Source organism: Sclerotinia sclerotiorum, genomic scaffold, assembly GCF_000146945.2.
Source record: "Sclerotinia sclerotiorum 1980 UF-70 scaffold_23 genomic scaffold, whole genome shotgun sequence".
NCBI lineage: Eukaryota > Fungi > Ascomycota > Leotiomycetes > Helotiales > Sclerotiniaceae > Sclerotinia > Sclerotinia sclerotiorum.
The window spans coordinates 170,791-185,284 of record NW_001820813.1 but is presented as its reverse complement, the minus strand read 5'-3'; the positions used below and the strand labels follow the sequence as shown (position 1 = coordinate 185,284).

The 14,494-nt window shown below is 38.7% G+C and overlaps 7 protein-coding genes across 7 annotated transcripts; 1 reads left to right on the top strand and 6 right to left on the bottom strand.

The window, feature by feature from the left end:
* Positions 1-539: 539 nt before the first annotated feature.
* On the bottom strand, positions 540-1,310 carry SS1G_13015 (predicted protein; the record flags this gene model as incomplete). Its single annotated transcript, XM_001585873.1, has 4 exons — positions 540-678; positions 832-918; positions 1,116-1,203; positions 1,280-1,310. The coding sequence occupies 4 exons, from the start codon at positions 1,308-1,310 to the stop codon at positions 540-542; spliced, it is 345 nt and encodes a 114-aa protein (XP_001585923.1).
* A 2,866-nt stretch (positions 1,311-4,176) lies between these two features.
* SS1G_13014 (predicted protein) lies at positions 4,177-4,557 on the bottom strand (the record flags this gene model as incomplete). The annotated part of the gene is made up of 2 exons (XM_001585872.1): positions 4,177-4,297; positions 4,349-4,557. 2 exons carry the CDS (start codon positions 4,555-4,557, stop codon positions 4,177-4,179), a joined length of 330 nt encoding a protein of 109 aa, XP_001585922.1.
* Positions 4,558-7,261: 2,704 nt separating this feature from the next.
* On the bottom strand, positions 7,262-7,725 carry SS1G_13013 (predicted protein; the record flags this gene model as incomplete). Its single annotated transcript, XM_001585871.1, has 2 exons — positions 7,262-7,446; positions 7,506-7,725. The coding sequence occupies 2 exons, from the start codon at positions 7,723-7,725 to the stop codon at positions 7,262-7,264; spliced, it is 405 nt and encodes a 134-aa protein (XP_001585921.1).
* Positions 7,726-9,231: 1,506 nt separating this feature from the next.
* SS1G_13012 (hypothetical protein) lies at positions 9,232-9,986 on the top strand (the record flags this gene model as incomplete). Its single annotated transcript, XM_001585870.1, has 3 exons — positions 9,232-9,470; positions 9,535-9,650; positions 9,739-9,986. 3 exons carry the CDS (start codon positions 9,232-9,234, stop codon positions 9,984-9,986), a joined length of 603 nt encoding a protein of 200 aa, XP_001585920.1.
* A 1,213-nt stretch (positions 9,987-11,199) lies between these two features.
* On the bottom strand, positions 11,200-12,134 carry SS1G_13011 (predicted protein; the record flags this gene model as incomplete). The annotated part of the gene is made up of 3 exons (XM_001585869.1): positions 11,200-11,226; positions 11,427-11,644; positions 12,089-12,134. 3 exons carry the CDS (start codon positions 12,132-12,134, stop codon positions 11,200-11,202), a joined length of 291 nt encoding a protein of 96 aa, XP_001585919.1.
* A 448-nt stretch (positions 12,135-12,582) lies between these two features.
* Positions 12,583-12,795, bottom strand: SS1G_13010 (predicted protein; the record flags this gene model as incomplete). The annotated part of the gene is made up of 2 exons (XM_001585868.1): positions 12,583-12,672; positions 12,703-12,795. The coding sequence occupies 2 exons, from the start codon at positions 12,793-12,795 to the stop codon at positions 12,583-12,585; spliced, it is 183 nt and encodes a 60-aa protein (XP_001585918.1).
* Positions 12,796-13,402: 607 nt separating this feature from the next.
* Positions 13,403-14,169, bottom strand: SS1G_13009 (predicted protein; the record flags this gene model as incomplete). Its single annotated transcript, XM_001585867.1, has 3 exons — positions 13,403-13,508; positions 13,796-13,860; positions 14,083-14,169. The coding sequence occupies 3 exons, from the start codon at positions 14,167-14,169 to the stop codon at positions 13,403-13,405; spliced, it is 258 nt and encodes an 85-aa protein (XP_001585917.1).
* Positions 14,170-14,494: the final 325 nt, after the last annotated feature.

Below are 14,494 nucleotides of genomic sequence, written 5' to 3'. Positions count from 1 at the left end.
ATAAACATATTTGAATTACCTTAACGGTGACACGGCGCCGTACTAAGGTTCTATGGAGATATTTAACGCAAAGCGTGTGCTTCAAAGCCGAAAATACATGTGTAGTACATGTGTAGTATTGTCTTAAGCTTGGCGCAGAAGCGCCTGTTATCTGGCAACAATATGAAGTAGTGTTGTAGATCATCGACATCAAGTTCCACATCGTCGGTAAGTTCAATACATATACCCACTTAAAGTTTACCTCCCTAAAAGCAGATCGACATGAACGATCTTAAGTGAACTGATTCAGTAGAAGTTCAATCGGTGCAGATGCAGCTTTTACCCATAGCATTAGAGCAAAGTCTGGAACACTAGCTTATCTAATCCAGGTTAGATTCCAATTTTCCAGCGCATATTCGTGTGGATAAGATTTCACAATGCCAATAGTGATTTTGTTTTGGCGTGTCGAAGTGTCATACAATTCTCAAATCAGAAAGAATGGAATACGATTCAATCATTTTATTGCATATCTCAAAAGCCGCAATTGAGGAACTCGTATACTACTGCGCTTTTCGATCAACAACTACATTGTGGTAGCCTGGTCTTGCTCCTAACCCTAACCTCATTGCCCTCTTTTCAACCTCGTCATCGATTCTTATGTTTATTGAAAGGCGACGATAAGTTCGAAAATAAGGTGGGCTAATAACAAAGTTTTATATTACTATATAAGGTTACTGCTAATTTATTTTAATTCAAGAGTACTTACTCGTACTGCCAGAAGGTATAAAACATATCCATTTATAGGTAGGCATTAATCTCTTTGTAGTTTATCATCTTATGGTATATACTTACTAGTGGAGAGTTTTATACTTACTGGCTGCACGAGTAGCTTGTTGTATACACAAAGAAATTTCAATTTGATAGTATCGATCGACACTGCTAGAACTTATTCCAAGTATTTTTAGTTGTCACAGGACTGGCAGCTGGAATATGAGCTATCATATACCGAGCTGTCCCAGTGTATGTTTTCCCAACGTCGAATTTGAACACTACCACAAAGTGCAAACTTTAAAATTGCGCTAAAAACGGTCTCGAATTCGCTGAAGGGAAGTGGTGATGATAAGAAATGCAGTTACTTAGTGAATTCGAATTCTTCGGAAATGCCTGCAAATTTAGGTACACGATTTATATTTGAAATAGCAGCATAATATTTTATCTGAGAGACTGCGCTATAATAGACTTTTTTTTTTATTTAAAAGGAAAATCTGGATCACGTCTGAGTTCGCTAGTAAGTACTAACCTTTATATTCTGTAGGTATGAAGTCTTGCATTTTTAGATCTCACTTAATCATGTCCCAGTGTCGGTGTCGTGCACCCCGTATGCGAGAGGTTATTTGAAAACCTGACGGAAGCAATCAAAATCTAATAGATATGCTAGTTAGAGCAAAGTGAGGAATATTACCACAATGCTTAGTGCAGTATACTTCAGAGGGTATATAGGTTAAAAGAAACAGTTTAATTGGCAGCTTTAGTACCATGCTATTCTTTTTTAACATCATGGGAACCACAGAACACTAAAAATGGTGACGTTCCATGGTCGAGTTCCAATTGCCATGAACTTTCAAACGAAAGTCCAACTGTGCTCTAGTCTCGACAATAATGTTTCTAGTATCAGCGTTGGTGATTCGTCATTTTCTCAAAGCAAAATAGAGACAGAACACCGTGAAACATGGAATTACATTTTATTTATTTATTAGTAGCTATAAGACTAAACGTGTTTTGTTTAAGCAATGCTTGAGGTTTATATGCTCAAAAAAACTCTGAAATGAAAAATGGTCAGCTGATCGCGAATCTAGAGAAAGAATGAATGCATTTCTTGAGTTGGCCTGAAAACGTCATGTAAACAATTTCTAACCTTCGGACCTGGCTATGAATATCTTTATTATAGCAAAACTAAAAAGTATCAATGATAGAATCAAATAATATGCATGTAGTATAAGGACAAATTTTGAATACTTTGTGACGAAGAGTACAGGTCTCTTCGCGGGGGGAGAACAGTGAAGAGTAAGTGAATACCGTTTGTACACTAATATCTACCGTCAAATATAATTTTATTGTCAGAAATACCTTCGATGACAATCACATTCAGGCGAGAACAACCTCTAGGACTGAGCAATGAGATGCAAGTCTTGTACTAGAAAATAATTGACGTGATGAGACTTTACAGAAATTGATGCAAAATTTTCGTATCTGTTTGTCATATATGTTGGTGTCTCATCGTCGGGGCTGGTTGGGTCTATTTATGTGCAAAGATGTGTTAAGGGGTGTGGTGGCGCAATTCTCTTGGAAATATATCCTGCGAGTATTCACTGAGATGGAATGAATTTAATAAACTTGCGATTCTAGAGGCTTATGATTCAGTCGAATCAAAGGTGCTGATGATTATCGATATACTTAATGACCTAGGAAGTCAACTAAGCCAACAAGGTTCGGAATCCGAATCATAAGGACTTCCCCTCTTCCCTTCACTTGTTTTAACTCCACTGTACTTCACTTCACTCAGTTTGATTCACCAAAAGTGGTACTGCAGAACAGTACTAGTTAAGGAGCGTATCTTTGTGTTATTATATAAAGTATTGCAATAGATAGAGTTTCAAATCAGTATTAAGTACAAGCCACACAGCTATTTATGGAGAGGTCTTCTAGATCTATCTTTGAAGCTCCCCGTCTCATCTGGATATTTGGGCTCATGTGAAATGTTCTCAACTCCATACTTTCATTGCCACTGAGTTATTATACCTATTCAACATCTACTCTCACATTGCTGTCCATTATTCGGTCTATCCGCTAGTGGTGGCACTCTCACATCGTTCAAATCACCGAACTTGCAGCTTTTTATAGAACTATACTCGCAGATTATCTATCTGAGTTAGGGATTATCTGGAGAATAGGAGTACATTGCTCCCTTATTTGATGAAGCATAATACCACGTCCTTCGCAATTTCAGAGAAACGCAATCTATCTCTTCACTATCAGAGGCTCTAATGTATTTTCACTACTTCTCACTCAATGCTTATCTCTACTATCACTCGATATACATCCTGGCTCTCATTTTATCCTGATTTACGCTCCTAGTTCTCTATCCCAGCCTACCGATATTTTTTTACCGCGAAGAGTGGCAAAATCCAACTTCAGATGTTAAACTCGTTCCTATTACTTTTTGCTGTTGCTGTTAAGCAGTTGGGATAAAGAACTCCAGTCTGGAAAATGCGTATCTTTATAGTCTCTATTCACGAATCTCATGGATATTTTCCATGAGAGAGAATCATGCGCAGCTGAAGTCAGACGCATCAAAACTTGTTTGGTTATGTGCGAATTAGAAGAGAAAAGACAAAGTGTAGCCAATTCGAGGCTTAGAAAGTCCATGCAGTGAATCCAGAAAAAAGTTCTATATATCCCTGATTTATCAAATTTTTGGCTGCAATGAAACGTATAGTATTGGATACCAAAAGGTAGAAACAATCTGTAATTATGGGAAATTTAATATAGGCAGTCTACACGTTAACGTTTCTGAAGTGATATCTTATCACGGCTGTCTCCCCATTCAGTTTATTGCTCTTGTTTTTCTGAAGCTGATTGATGGTTTGATGATAAATAATAATTATTAAGAATTTTTACTGTTGTTATGCTACTCTCTATCATCACTTTTTTACACATTTGTCTAATACCACATACATATGACTTGTAAGATCTTACAACCAAAGACAAAAATTAACTTTATAGACCTCTTACTTTGGAAAATTATAATTAATGGAAGTCAGTATGTAACTCAATCAGTTCCAGATAGAGTCCATTTACCTGGGTTGAGTATGAACAATTCAAACCCACTCTGTTGCTCTTTTACCTAGTACAGGAATTTCAATATTTCACCGCCCACGAACTCGAGCCTGTCAAGAGCCATTCACTCTATTCATTAATTATCTATTTTCCATATAAACATCCACGATCAATGCTCTCGTACTACTATCACATCGCTCCCTATCAGACCCTATTTCCATCGATGCACGTAACAATCCCCAACCATACTCCTAAGCCAATAGGAAGAATCCCATCCCACCCGTCCCCTACCATTTCAAGAACCCCTGTTTCCCCGCCTCTCCCACGCTCCCTAGCATACACTTAATTTTATATATGCATCTACCCGCCCGAACACAAGCACGCAATACTCTTCCTCCATCTCAAAAGTTTGTACTTCACAACCGCATTTTCACCAGCCCGATCACAAACTCGTCGTACAACCCTGCATCCTTCAAGACCCCTATTCACCACTTACCATTCATCGATTCCAAAGCCAACCCCACAATCTAACACCCTACGAACATAAACCACTGAAACATCCCCGTTCTCTATCCACCTTTGTACAATCTTCATGCAGTGTACCCACGCACATAGAAGTGCAACAGAAGACTTTTTCGTTACATTAAAGGCGTTCTGTTGTACAATGTAGTAGTGCAGTACCCCTGGACGAGGGACACGAAAGGGAAGCGAGGCGCTAGAAATAGTCTGGGGTACAGACATGCAGGGAGAAAGTAGAAGTACAGGAATACAGAAACTGCGAAAACAGGTGCCGCAAATTTGAAAATGAAGGTACTACGCAACAATAAACGAGGCAAAGGAATGTGCGGGGAACCCGGTCTTGAATTGTGGAATATAAGAATGAAGCGAAGATTAGTAAAGCTATCGGAAGTACGAATACAAATCGAGTGTGGTATTACAGAAGAAGATATACAATCGTAAGCTCAAAATAGTTGATATATGCGTTACTTCAAACTCAGAGCTCGAGATTATCATCTAGAATTGAGTATTTATACATATTACTCAAACAAGTATAAATATCACGAGTTTCTCCACCGCATTTAACCCGACCCGTTATAATATAGACCTCGCGCTATATATATGAATATCGTATCTAAAATATAAACTTTTACAAACAAATTGTAAAGACGATAGTATTATTTTATATCTTAAGCTACGATATACTAACACACATAACGTGTTTTACATCTCAAAAATGACCCAGCAATAGGAAATTAACCCAAATATGAGGATTTCTGGGGAAATCCCCCAAATTCTCATTAACCTTAAGCTTATATCGGAATGAAGATATGTTATCTTAAGAATACAACATAAACAGCGATGTAATGTAACGAAGCACATATATAACGAACTCAACTCGCACCATACAATCTAGAACATCCAGACTCACCGATCCAGACCATCCAAAAAAACAACCTCAAAAAATCATCCACATCATAGCTATCGGATGCCATACTTCCCGAGAAAATTTACATTCATACCTATCTATCTATCTATCTATCTATCTATCTATCTATCTATCTATATCTACATCCAAGTAAAGCAAAGCAAAAATGAGAATCTAGACTCCAACTCCGTAATCGGAATCGATATCCTTGTATTCCCATCGTTTCTTTTCAAGTAATGGTTGTGCAGCATATACATACATATGCAGTAACCCGGATATGACACCGAGGCCGAGAAAATCTCCTGTACGTAGTAGGATTTTAAGGGTAGTCGTACAATTCATATGGGGGTTTTTGTACGATTGAATTTGAAGTTCATTGTGCTACGTGTACGCAAAGTACTTGCATAATAGAGTTTTTTTGAAGGCTGGTGTGGAGAAGGAATGTAGAACTTCTTTTAATATATAGTAGTTTATACGAAGAAAAACAATCGGTTAGTACTCCACGCCCGCGTAGATAAATTTGAGGCTATACGACGAGATTGATATTCTTTTAAGAAGAGATAGAATAAGGTATGGGAACAAAATTCTAGTGATGCTTTCCCCAATCCCAATACAAGCTATCCCGTTAAAACCCAAATATATTCAATAACCCAAAAATAACTTACGTATACAGAGTAACACATACCTAGTACACCACATTATACAGCACGCACTATTCAATACAACATACAACATACAGAAAACGAGGGGGGTGAAAGATCCATTACTAATTGAGAGATCGATATCTTGCGGGGTAATCTCGATTTCGAAGACTGTCTAGTCTAGTGTGAGTTGGCATGTAGGAAATCTGATTATTGTGATTCTGATTCGATGTTAGGATTATATTATGATCGAGATTAGCTCTGAGGGACTTCCTGGATTGTATATGATGATAGTGGTTGAGTGATTGAATTTGGTACTAAAAAATAAAAAATAAATAAAAAATAAATAAAAAAATAAATAAAATATAAATAAAATATAAATAAAGTACAAAACCAATAAACCAACCATTATAGACCACCATACTTTTTTCTAATTTTCCACACACTCTCAAAACCCTCAAACTCTCAAAACCTCAAACCCATAAATCTATATCCATCCAAACATCACCACAGCATAAACCTTTCTATCTATCCATCCACCCACTTATCTCTCGAGCTCATAGCATACACAACACAACACAACACAACACAACATAACATAACATAAGACAGCATAACACAACATAGTAATATACCCACAAAAACTACCTATCCATTCATTCATCTATCAATCTACCAAGAAGCAAGGCAAGTAGGGTCTCTATCATTCATTACCCTGTTCCTGCTACCCTGTTCTTGTTCCTACTCCTAGGTCCGTCACATTACATAATCATAACGTATTGGGAAAATTATAGAAAATAAATAATAATTATAAACGAAAAGTACTTTCTGAGCTCCCGAACGATCATACAAACTAGGTTATTTTAATAAATAAAATATTTAACCATAAACTTGCAATGATATTGAAAGACGGGTTATAATTGTAGGAAAGACAATACACAAATAAATCCTGATCCTATCTAAACAAGGCAACTCCATCTGAATGACAACCCTCTTAATCTTAATCTTTCATCCTAATATCCAACCTTCAATTGTCCCATCTCTTCTCATCTAACCCGTTCAGTCCTGTCCTGCACAAACTCCCAACTGTAAATACCCCGAGGAACAAAATCTTATAAGATATATCCATACAGTTCCCAACTAACTCCTTATAAATGATTCCCATACCCATACCCATACCCATGTCCTGTCCAAATGAAAAGGCCGTGTCCTACCAATACCCAAGGCTCAATAAGCTTAAACATAATCCCCACCATAAAAAATTTCCCCTGCGTAATGTGACCCTGACTAAGAAAATTCCCGCTTTCTGGCATTCAGAGTGACGTCCCTTAAGCCCTGTTCTTCCGCCTCACTTTGGATGGCCATCCGCTATTTGTTCTTAGCGATGATGATTCAATGGGCGCGATTTCTCTCTTTCGTAGCGTGCTGAAGTCTTTTTATAATCGCTTTCTTTTCCTTCACTTGCTCTTGGCTCCGCTGGATCGTAGTGTTTGTGACTATCTCCGTGGGCGATGACATGAACATTTCCGCTTCTTGATGTTTTTCCTTCAATATATTTCTTATCTATTTCGAAAATAAAAATTAGCAAGATGAGAAAAAATCACACAGAAAGTATAATATACCTGCAGCGGCATCCCTATATTTCACATTTTGTTCTCCACCACTTCCTCCAAAACTACGTCCATTGCTTGATACACGTGCTGACATATTTTCTTGTGATCCAGTATAATAATCGGATGAACGAGTTTCGTACGAGTATTCTGAATCCCTGGGGGAAGATTCCCGATGTATGATGGTACTTCTTTGTGTGTTTGTGAATCCACGAGAATCAGTGTAAGACATTGGGATTCTTCGGAAGAGTACTTTCGGAGTATTTATGTATTTTGATGTGCGAGGCGAAAGTCGATTAATGCTTCGTAGGACGTGTAAGGCGTATAATAGAGTCTTGTAATACTGTAAATTAAATGTATGATAAACCTGATAGTTAATCTGTTTCTGATGAATAGAGCAAACGATGTGAAAATCGTTATACTTATAGAAAAGGAGAAACTGAGGAGTTGAGAGATTGACTAATGAAATCATTCAATTGTTACCTACTGTGCTCACGATTGCTCAAATAAGGCGAAATCATTCGATTGGAAAAGCCCGAGAAGGGTATTTGCCCAGTCCAGTACTTCTGAATAGGAGCTTCTACCCAATGGGTGGCTGCCTTTGAATGTGCTATACTGACCCGAAATGATCATTTTGAAGCAGTGAGTCACCATACTAACGGGAAATAACATCGGTGAGTACTTTCGTCCAAATACGATGAAGAACATCAGAGCTTAGTTGGTGACGTCGACCGTGGATAAGTATGATGATGTAGATGGAAGTTGAGTAGTAAATAAGCTTAAGGCTTCCGCTGGCGAAGCATTGAATTCCTGGAGAGATGGCGGAAAACGGGAGGGGCCTAACTCTTTCCCCATAAGTTCATTGACTCAGCCATGGAGAATTATAGAGTGTAGAAAGAATGTGGAGGCATTGTGCGCAGTACAGAAGCACAGCCATCCCCATGGCATCCTTTCGGGCATTTTTTGAAACAAGGACTCGAAAGACTAACAAACGGACGGGGATTTTGCGGAAAGTTTTGCCTGTAGAACATTTGAAATATTGTGTGAGAGAACGTGCAGAAAAATTGTGACTGAATGATATTATTGTTGCCTTGTCTGGGCACTGTTGAATACCTAGGTAATGAAAGATATGATTGATTGTTTGAAGCTTGTTCAGCTGGAGTTAATCGTTTCCCAGGTTCGAAAGGTTGGAATTTTCAAGGCTTCCAAAGATTGAATGAGGCTATGAGTCAAATTGATTCGTATGACTACTATCGGTGTATAGGTGTAAGGATGAGGAATTGAAGTAGTGGGGGGTTATTCTGATGAATAATTCAATTAAATTTGGATTTAAATAGAATAAAACAAACAGACAAACAATTAAGCAAGTACTCGCATCATCGTGAAGAGGAAAGAGTTGATGTAACAATGATGTTGTTGTTCAGGAAAGAGAGAGGGGAAATGAAGGATAAGAATTGAAAAATGAAGTGTGTGGAGTCGAATGATCTGTAGTCATCCGTCATTTTTGAGCATTCGAGCATTTAATTGGTTATTGCTCGATGTTTATTTTATCCACTTCTTGTCCCGCATAAACCATCTTAATCCTTGTCACAGCTGTTGCTTCCTCAATTCATCCATTCAACTAAACGTGTCCAAAACTTCTTTGTTATACAAACTCAACATTCAATTCTCGAATTAGCACAACTTGATTTAAATCAATTCAAACCTAACAAATTGATCAATCAACAATACCCTCAATATGCGTCTTTCAACTATTTCCATTCTTGCTCTCGCATCCAGCGTTCTCGCAGCTGAAGTTAAGATTGACGTTACAAAGGCTGTAGAGTGTGAGCGCAAGACTCAAAAGGGTGATAAGATTCATGTGCATTACAGAGGAAACCTTGAAGAGAATGGAAAGGTTGGTAAAGAGTTTGATGCTTCTTACAACCGAGGTCAACCTTTAAGCTTTGTTGTTGGAAAGGGTAGTGTTATTAAAGGGTATGTATTCCTTGGAGATATGAGGCTATGAGAAGGACAAGGGATGCTAATCAATTACCGGCAGATGGGATGATAATCTTCTTGATATGTGTATCGGTGAAAAGAGAGTTCTTACTATTCCTCCTGAATTTGGTTATGGTGATAGAGCTATGGGTCCAATCCCAGCAAAGAGTACATTGAGTATGTGCAATTCATCATTGAATATCCAATCACTCTCCTATTCAAACTTAAACCTTTTAAACAATACTAACCTCGTTTCCCCATCCAGTTTTCGAAACCGAACTCATGGGCATTGAAGGAGTCCCCAAACCTGAAACCATTATCGAAAAGACCTCCTCATCAGATGCCGCTGATACAGCAACCGATAGCGCATCATCTCTATCAGACAAAGCCACCGAAAAAGCTACTGAAGCAGCAAAAGGAGGTGTGAAAAGTGCTATTTCTGAAGCCGCAGAGGCTGTCAAGACAGCTCTTGCTGATACTGATGGTGATGGACAGGAGCACAACGAGTTGTAGATTCAACAGATGAAAATGAAAATGAGCAAAGGATTTTGAAACATGGTCATGAGGCTCCACATAGTAATGGTCATGAATTGTGATTAGTTGGTGATGAATAATTGGAGGAGGATGTGGTAGGAGATTGAGATGTGGCATGGTATACCATTTGAGAATTTGTTTGGGATGAAATAGTGGATGGAATTTAATGGGACATTCATCCTTGTTTGCGAATCATAATTTCCAGTCATGTTTATGTGCATATGAAAAACTGTCTGATCATCTAGTGCCCGGCCTGCTTCATTCCATACCATGTGATTCTCTTCTTGGAGTATGTTTACATGCGCGTATGTATATGACATTCGAGATTTGACAAATACGAATAGTGTATATCATGTATATCATTTCACAAATCAGTCCATCAAGTATACATCCACGTCTGCACAAACAACCAGATTCCAAATGTGATATCTATAGATTATAACTTTAGGATCATTCATTTGTGTTAAAGTGAATGGTTCCTGCGTAGCACGTGCACAGGGCACTAGTCCTATTAGGACTAGATTGAGAAGCTCTCTGTAAGAGAGCTTCGCACTTCCGCAGAACTTAGAAGAGAGATTAACCTACTAGACCAATATTACCTCAGTTCTGCCCTATCAGCTTCCCACTATTCCCTGTGTGAGGTCATTCCTTTTAACAATTAAGATATAAACTCTACCACTTCAAGCTGTGGATTTAATATATATTTATACATAGTATATAAAAGTGGGGCGGAGGGGATTATATTGAGTATATCAAGTATAATAGTATGGGGATATATATCGAAAATGGACATGGCTATGGGTATGGGAAAGGGTATAGGTATATATATACTATGCATTTCAGACGAACAGGAGGTTAGGTTATATTTATCATGTTTTCTAGATCAGAACAGTAATTTATATCCTGGGCGTTTTTAATATTTAGATTCCTTGGCCTCTGTGCAGTTTAGCTATTACATTCATAACTATACCTGCAGCTATATTAACGTTCAGATATAAACCTTGAGGTTCCTCGGACTTGTATTCGTACCCACATTCTTATAGACTACCGCATGTATATGTCAACAATTCAGAAATTTGATCTATATCCACAGCAATACTCATAGCTATACCAATATTACATTCACACGGTTAATTCCGTGCTCATAACTTTGTGTCTATCAATATTGATTCGCGAAGAGCACAAAGAGAAATCAGAAATTAAAATTGATCTGTCGGTCCTATTACACACTTGTAAGATTAGTATCTAGATCAGGAACATTCCACTTGGATATCCTATACAGTAGATCCAATCCATCCAGCCATCTCTTTTATTAGCATATACTATACTAACCGCCATATCCACTCCATCTCATACCATCCCGTTCATCTCATACTGTACCGTGCCGTCCCCCATTTTCAGGATGCTCCATATACATACCATAGACGTAGCATTATCAACTGCGGAATATGTAGACCTTGCAGCAACAAAATAAACCATGTGATCTCCCTCTCCACATTGTAGATCCACTGTAGATCCATCTTCATCTAATTTCCATTGCAAAAATGGGGTATGAAGATAGAGATGTGATGGGGATGAACTGCCGCCATATCTTATTCCGCTGAGAACAATCTTCAGCGGTAAAGCTCCGCACATATCTATTAAAGTATTAACATAACTGGGTATCATTACCAATGCCTATCTCGCTCAATAAAAGTGCCTGTAGGTACCCAGCAAACATCAATCAATAGCTCCGGAGGCTATGAAACATCTAACATTCCCATCGGCATTGAAGCTCCATCCAGTTCAAAACGTAGATATATTCACCATTATTAGATAGGTAATCCACTCCGTCGTATATCTTTCATCTCCATCTTCCATCTGCCGTGTTTCATCTGGTACCACTCCCGATATCTGTACCGTCTCCAAATTTGAGCTTGTAGATATGCCGTACTCAACATCATCAAAATAGGTATCAACTCCGTCTCCACATCTCAAACATTTGCAGCTCCGTATGCACTGAGCCATATCTGCCCCTATAGTCATGCCGGTACTTGAAGAACACCATGACCATGACCACGACCATTATCCTGGTCACGGACCCCACAAGCGGTCGATTGAACCTCTACCGACCGCAAAAGTGGGCATTGTGAATATATTCACTATTACTTAAACAGGTAATCAACTCCGCGTCTGTGTTTCCCCAGTACCTATCTACCGTTCTCCACTTGGAAGTTGAAACATTGCGATTTTCCCGGGACTCCGGTATCCAACTTCCAGGTAACCAATACCCAGGAGCCAGAACCAAGGATCCAGAACCTAGGATCCAAGATTGGATGTACGTTCCGCAAATATCTTCACCATTACCCAAACACGTAATCATCCCGTTGCCATAGTTTCTACCATTCTCGGAGGACTAATAACTAGCAACTACCATGAACCTGGCACTTAGTCATTTACCACATTTGCCATAACCCCGGATCTACAACTCTAAGTTGACCCAGGAAAAAGTTCCGTTTATTAATCTTGTCGATATATTATTCACCTCCTCGTCCGAAGCACCTTTGCTCTTTTCATCGCTTTCTCCGCTCCGTTCTTAGCGCGAGTCAGTGTCCGTCTGTGAACAAGCATCAAGCATCAAGCTTTGAACAATATTCCATCTGTCGATCATCGGTACAAGATATACCTTGTTCAACAAGTGCAAGTCTTAGCTTACCCCGGACATGAAGTTAAGTAATTTTGCGATGGTAACCGGAGCCGTACGGTTCAGGAAACCCTTTGTGGGGGAACATTTGATATAGTTGATCATTGATGGATACGAGTAGTTACCCCATAGAATACGAAAGGAATGTTTTGAGGCGGTCAAAGATGTATTTTTGTCGATCTTTATTTTTCAGCCTTGGTTTTTGTGTTTTAGAGTAGTCTGGAGGTTCTTGGTGTGGCCTAGGTCATATTCCGCCTCATTTGTCAATCAGGGGTTCTGAGTGAATTTGCTTAGGAACTGCTTAGAAATTACTTAGTAAGATTATCTCATGCACCCCAGAAACGCCACATCTTAATCTACCCACCTGCTATCTTATCTACAAAGTCCAATTCTACAATAACTTATAATTCTACCCATCATTAATCCTCCAAATTCCAAATTTGCAGGAACCCAATTCATTAACGACACATATCTTGATCTTCAATATCAGGCGTCATGTCCAAGATTATAATCCCTCTCATATAGTCATTTTATCATATAAGATTTACTACTCTGCCATATTACTAACGTAACTGAAACAACACCAATTTTTCTCTGAACTATCTAAACCTACTAACTGCCGATCTGGCGTTGAATCTTTGGCATTAGTTAAAAATAAATGTGGGCTTCCACGTTTTTCTCAGATTATAAACTTGGTAGGGCTTGGCTTCTACTAATGATTCTTCTTGTTCTTTGGTCCGAGTCCATGATTCTCCTTGTTTTTCGGTTTAAACTCATTACTCGCCTTGTTTTTTGATACTGTCGCGTTGCTTTGGATACTGTCGTCTTGCATTGGATTAGTCTGGAGCTGTATCGGATTGGAGTCAGTTTTTCATTTTTAGGGAGTTGGGAGATATGTCAAGGAGGGTTCTAGTTAAAAGCTTCTAGATCTATTGTCCAGCCTGTTGATTGATATTCTAGTTTATATTGTATTGGTGTGTTGCTTTGGTCTAGAATCTTTTTCTTCTGAGTAGGCAGATTTCTTTCAGAAGTGTTGGTTTATACTTTTTATGATATCTGAAGAAGCTAGGTTGGTTATTAAGCCTCAGATATTTTTCAGATACACCTTTGGTTTCCCCACAAGCTCATAACGATGAACTGCCAAATGGCGCTGGTACCCAGTAGCCAATACTTAAACACAAATGTATAAATAATGTCAAATAATGATATCAAATTAAGATAGTTCCGCATATATAGCTTTGCAAATATTGGGATCATTGATCCAGGGATGCGGATTATGTCAAGACCATCATCAGTCCACTACAATTATTTCCCTGGAAGTTCTACTAGTGTACATTGCACCAAATTTTCACATTCTCTCATTTCTTGAAGTATATCAGCGGATAAACTCACACCAAGCACACCATCCTCGCCACCAGTCATGCCGGCTCTCATACTTTCCCGTACCAAATACCCATTACTCGCGGACAGAAACCTCATCGTCGATGCATACAAACTTTAGTCTCAAAGCATACTTACCGGCAGTTATCCTCCCACCACTCCGTAAGTCCGATACTAACATTCATCACCGAAACTACCGGACAACCAATTTAGCACGAAAGTAGAGACACTTTTGGCCTCTCCAAACTACAGATCGCCACAGGGAATTTCCTTGTCTACCCCCTGAACTAAAAATGCGCACTAACGTCCTAAAATAAATTTCCACGTTTTTCGCAAAAGTAAGTTTGACTACAGTTCTGTCTCGAAGTGTGAGTCTGGTAGTGTACTGAGTAGTCGAGGTGGTACGGAAACTAGCCGATCTAGC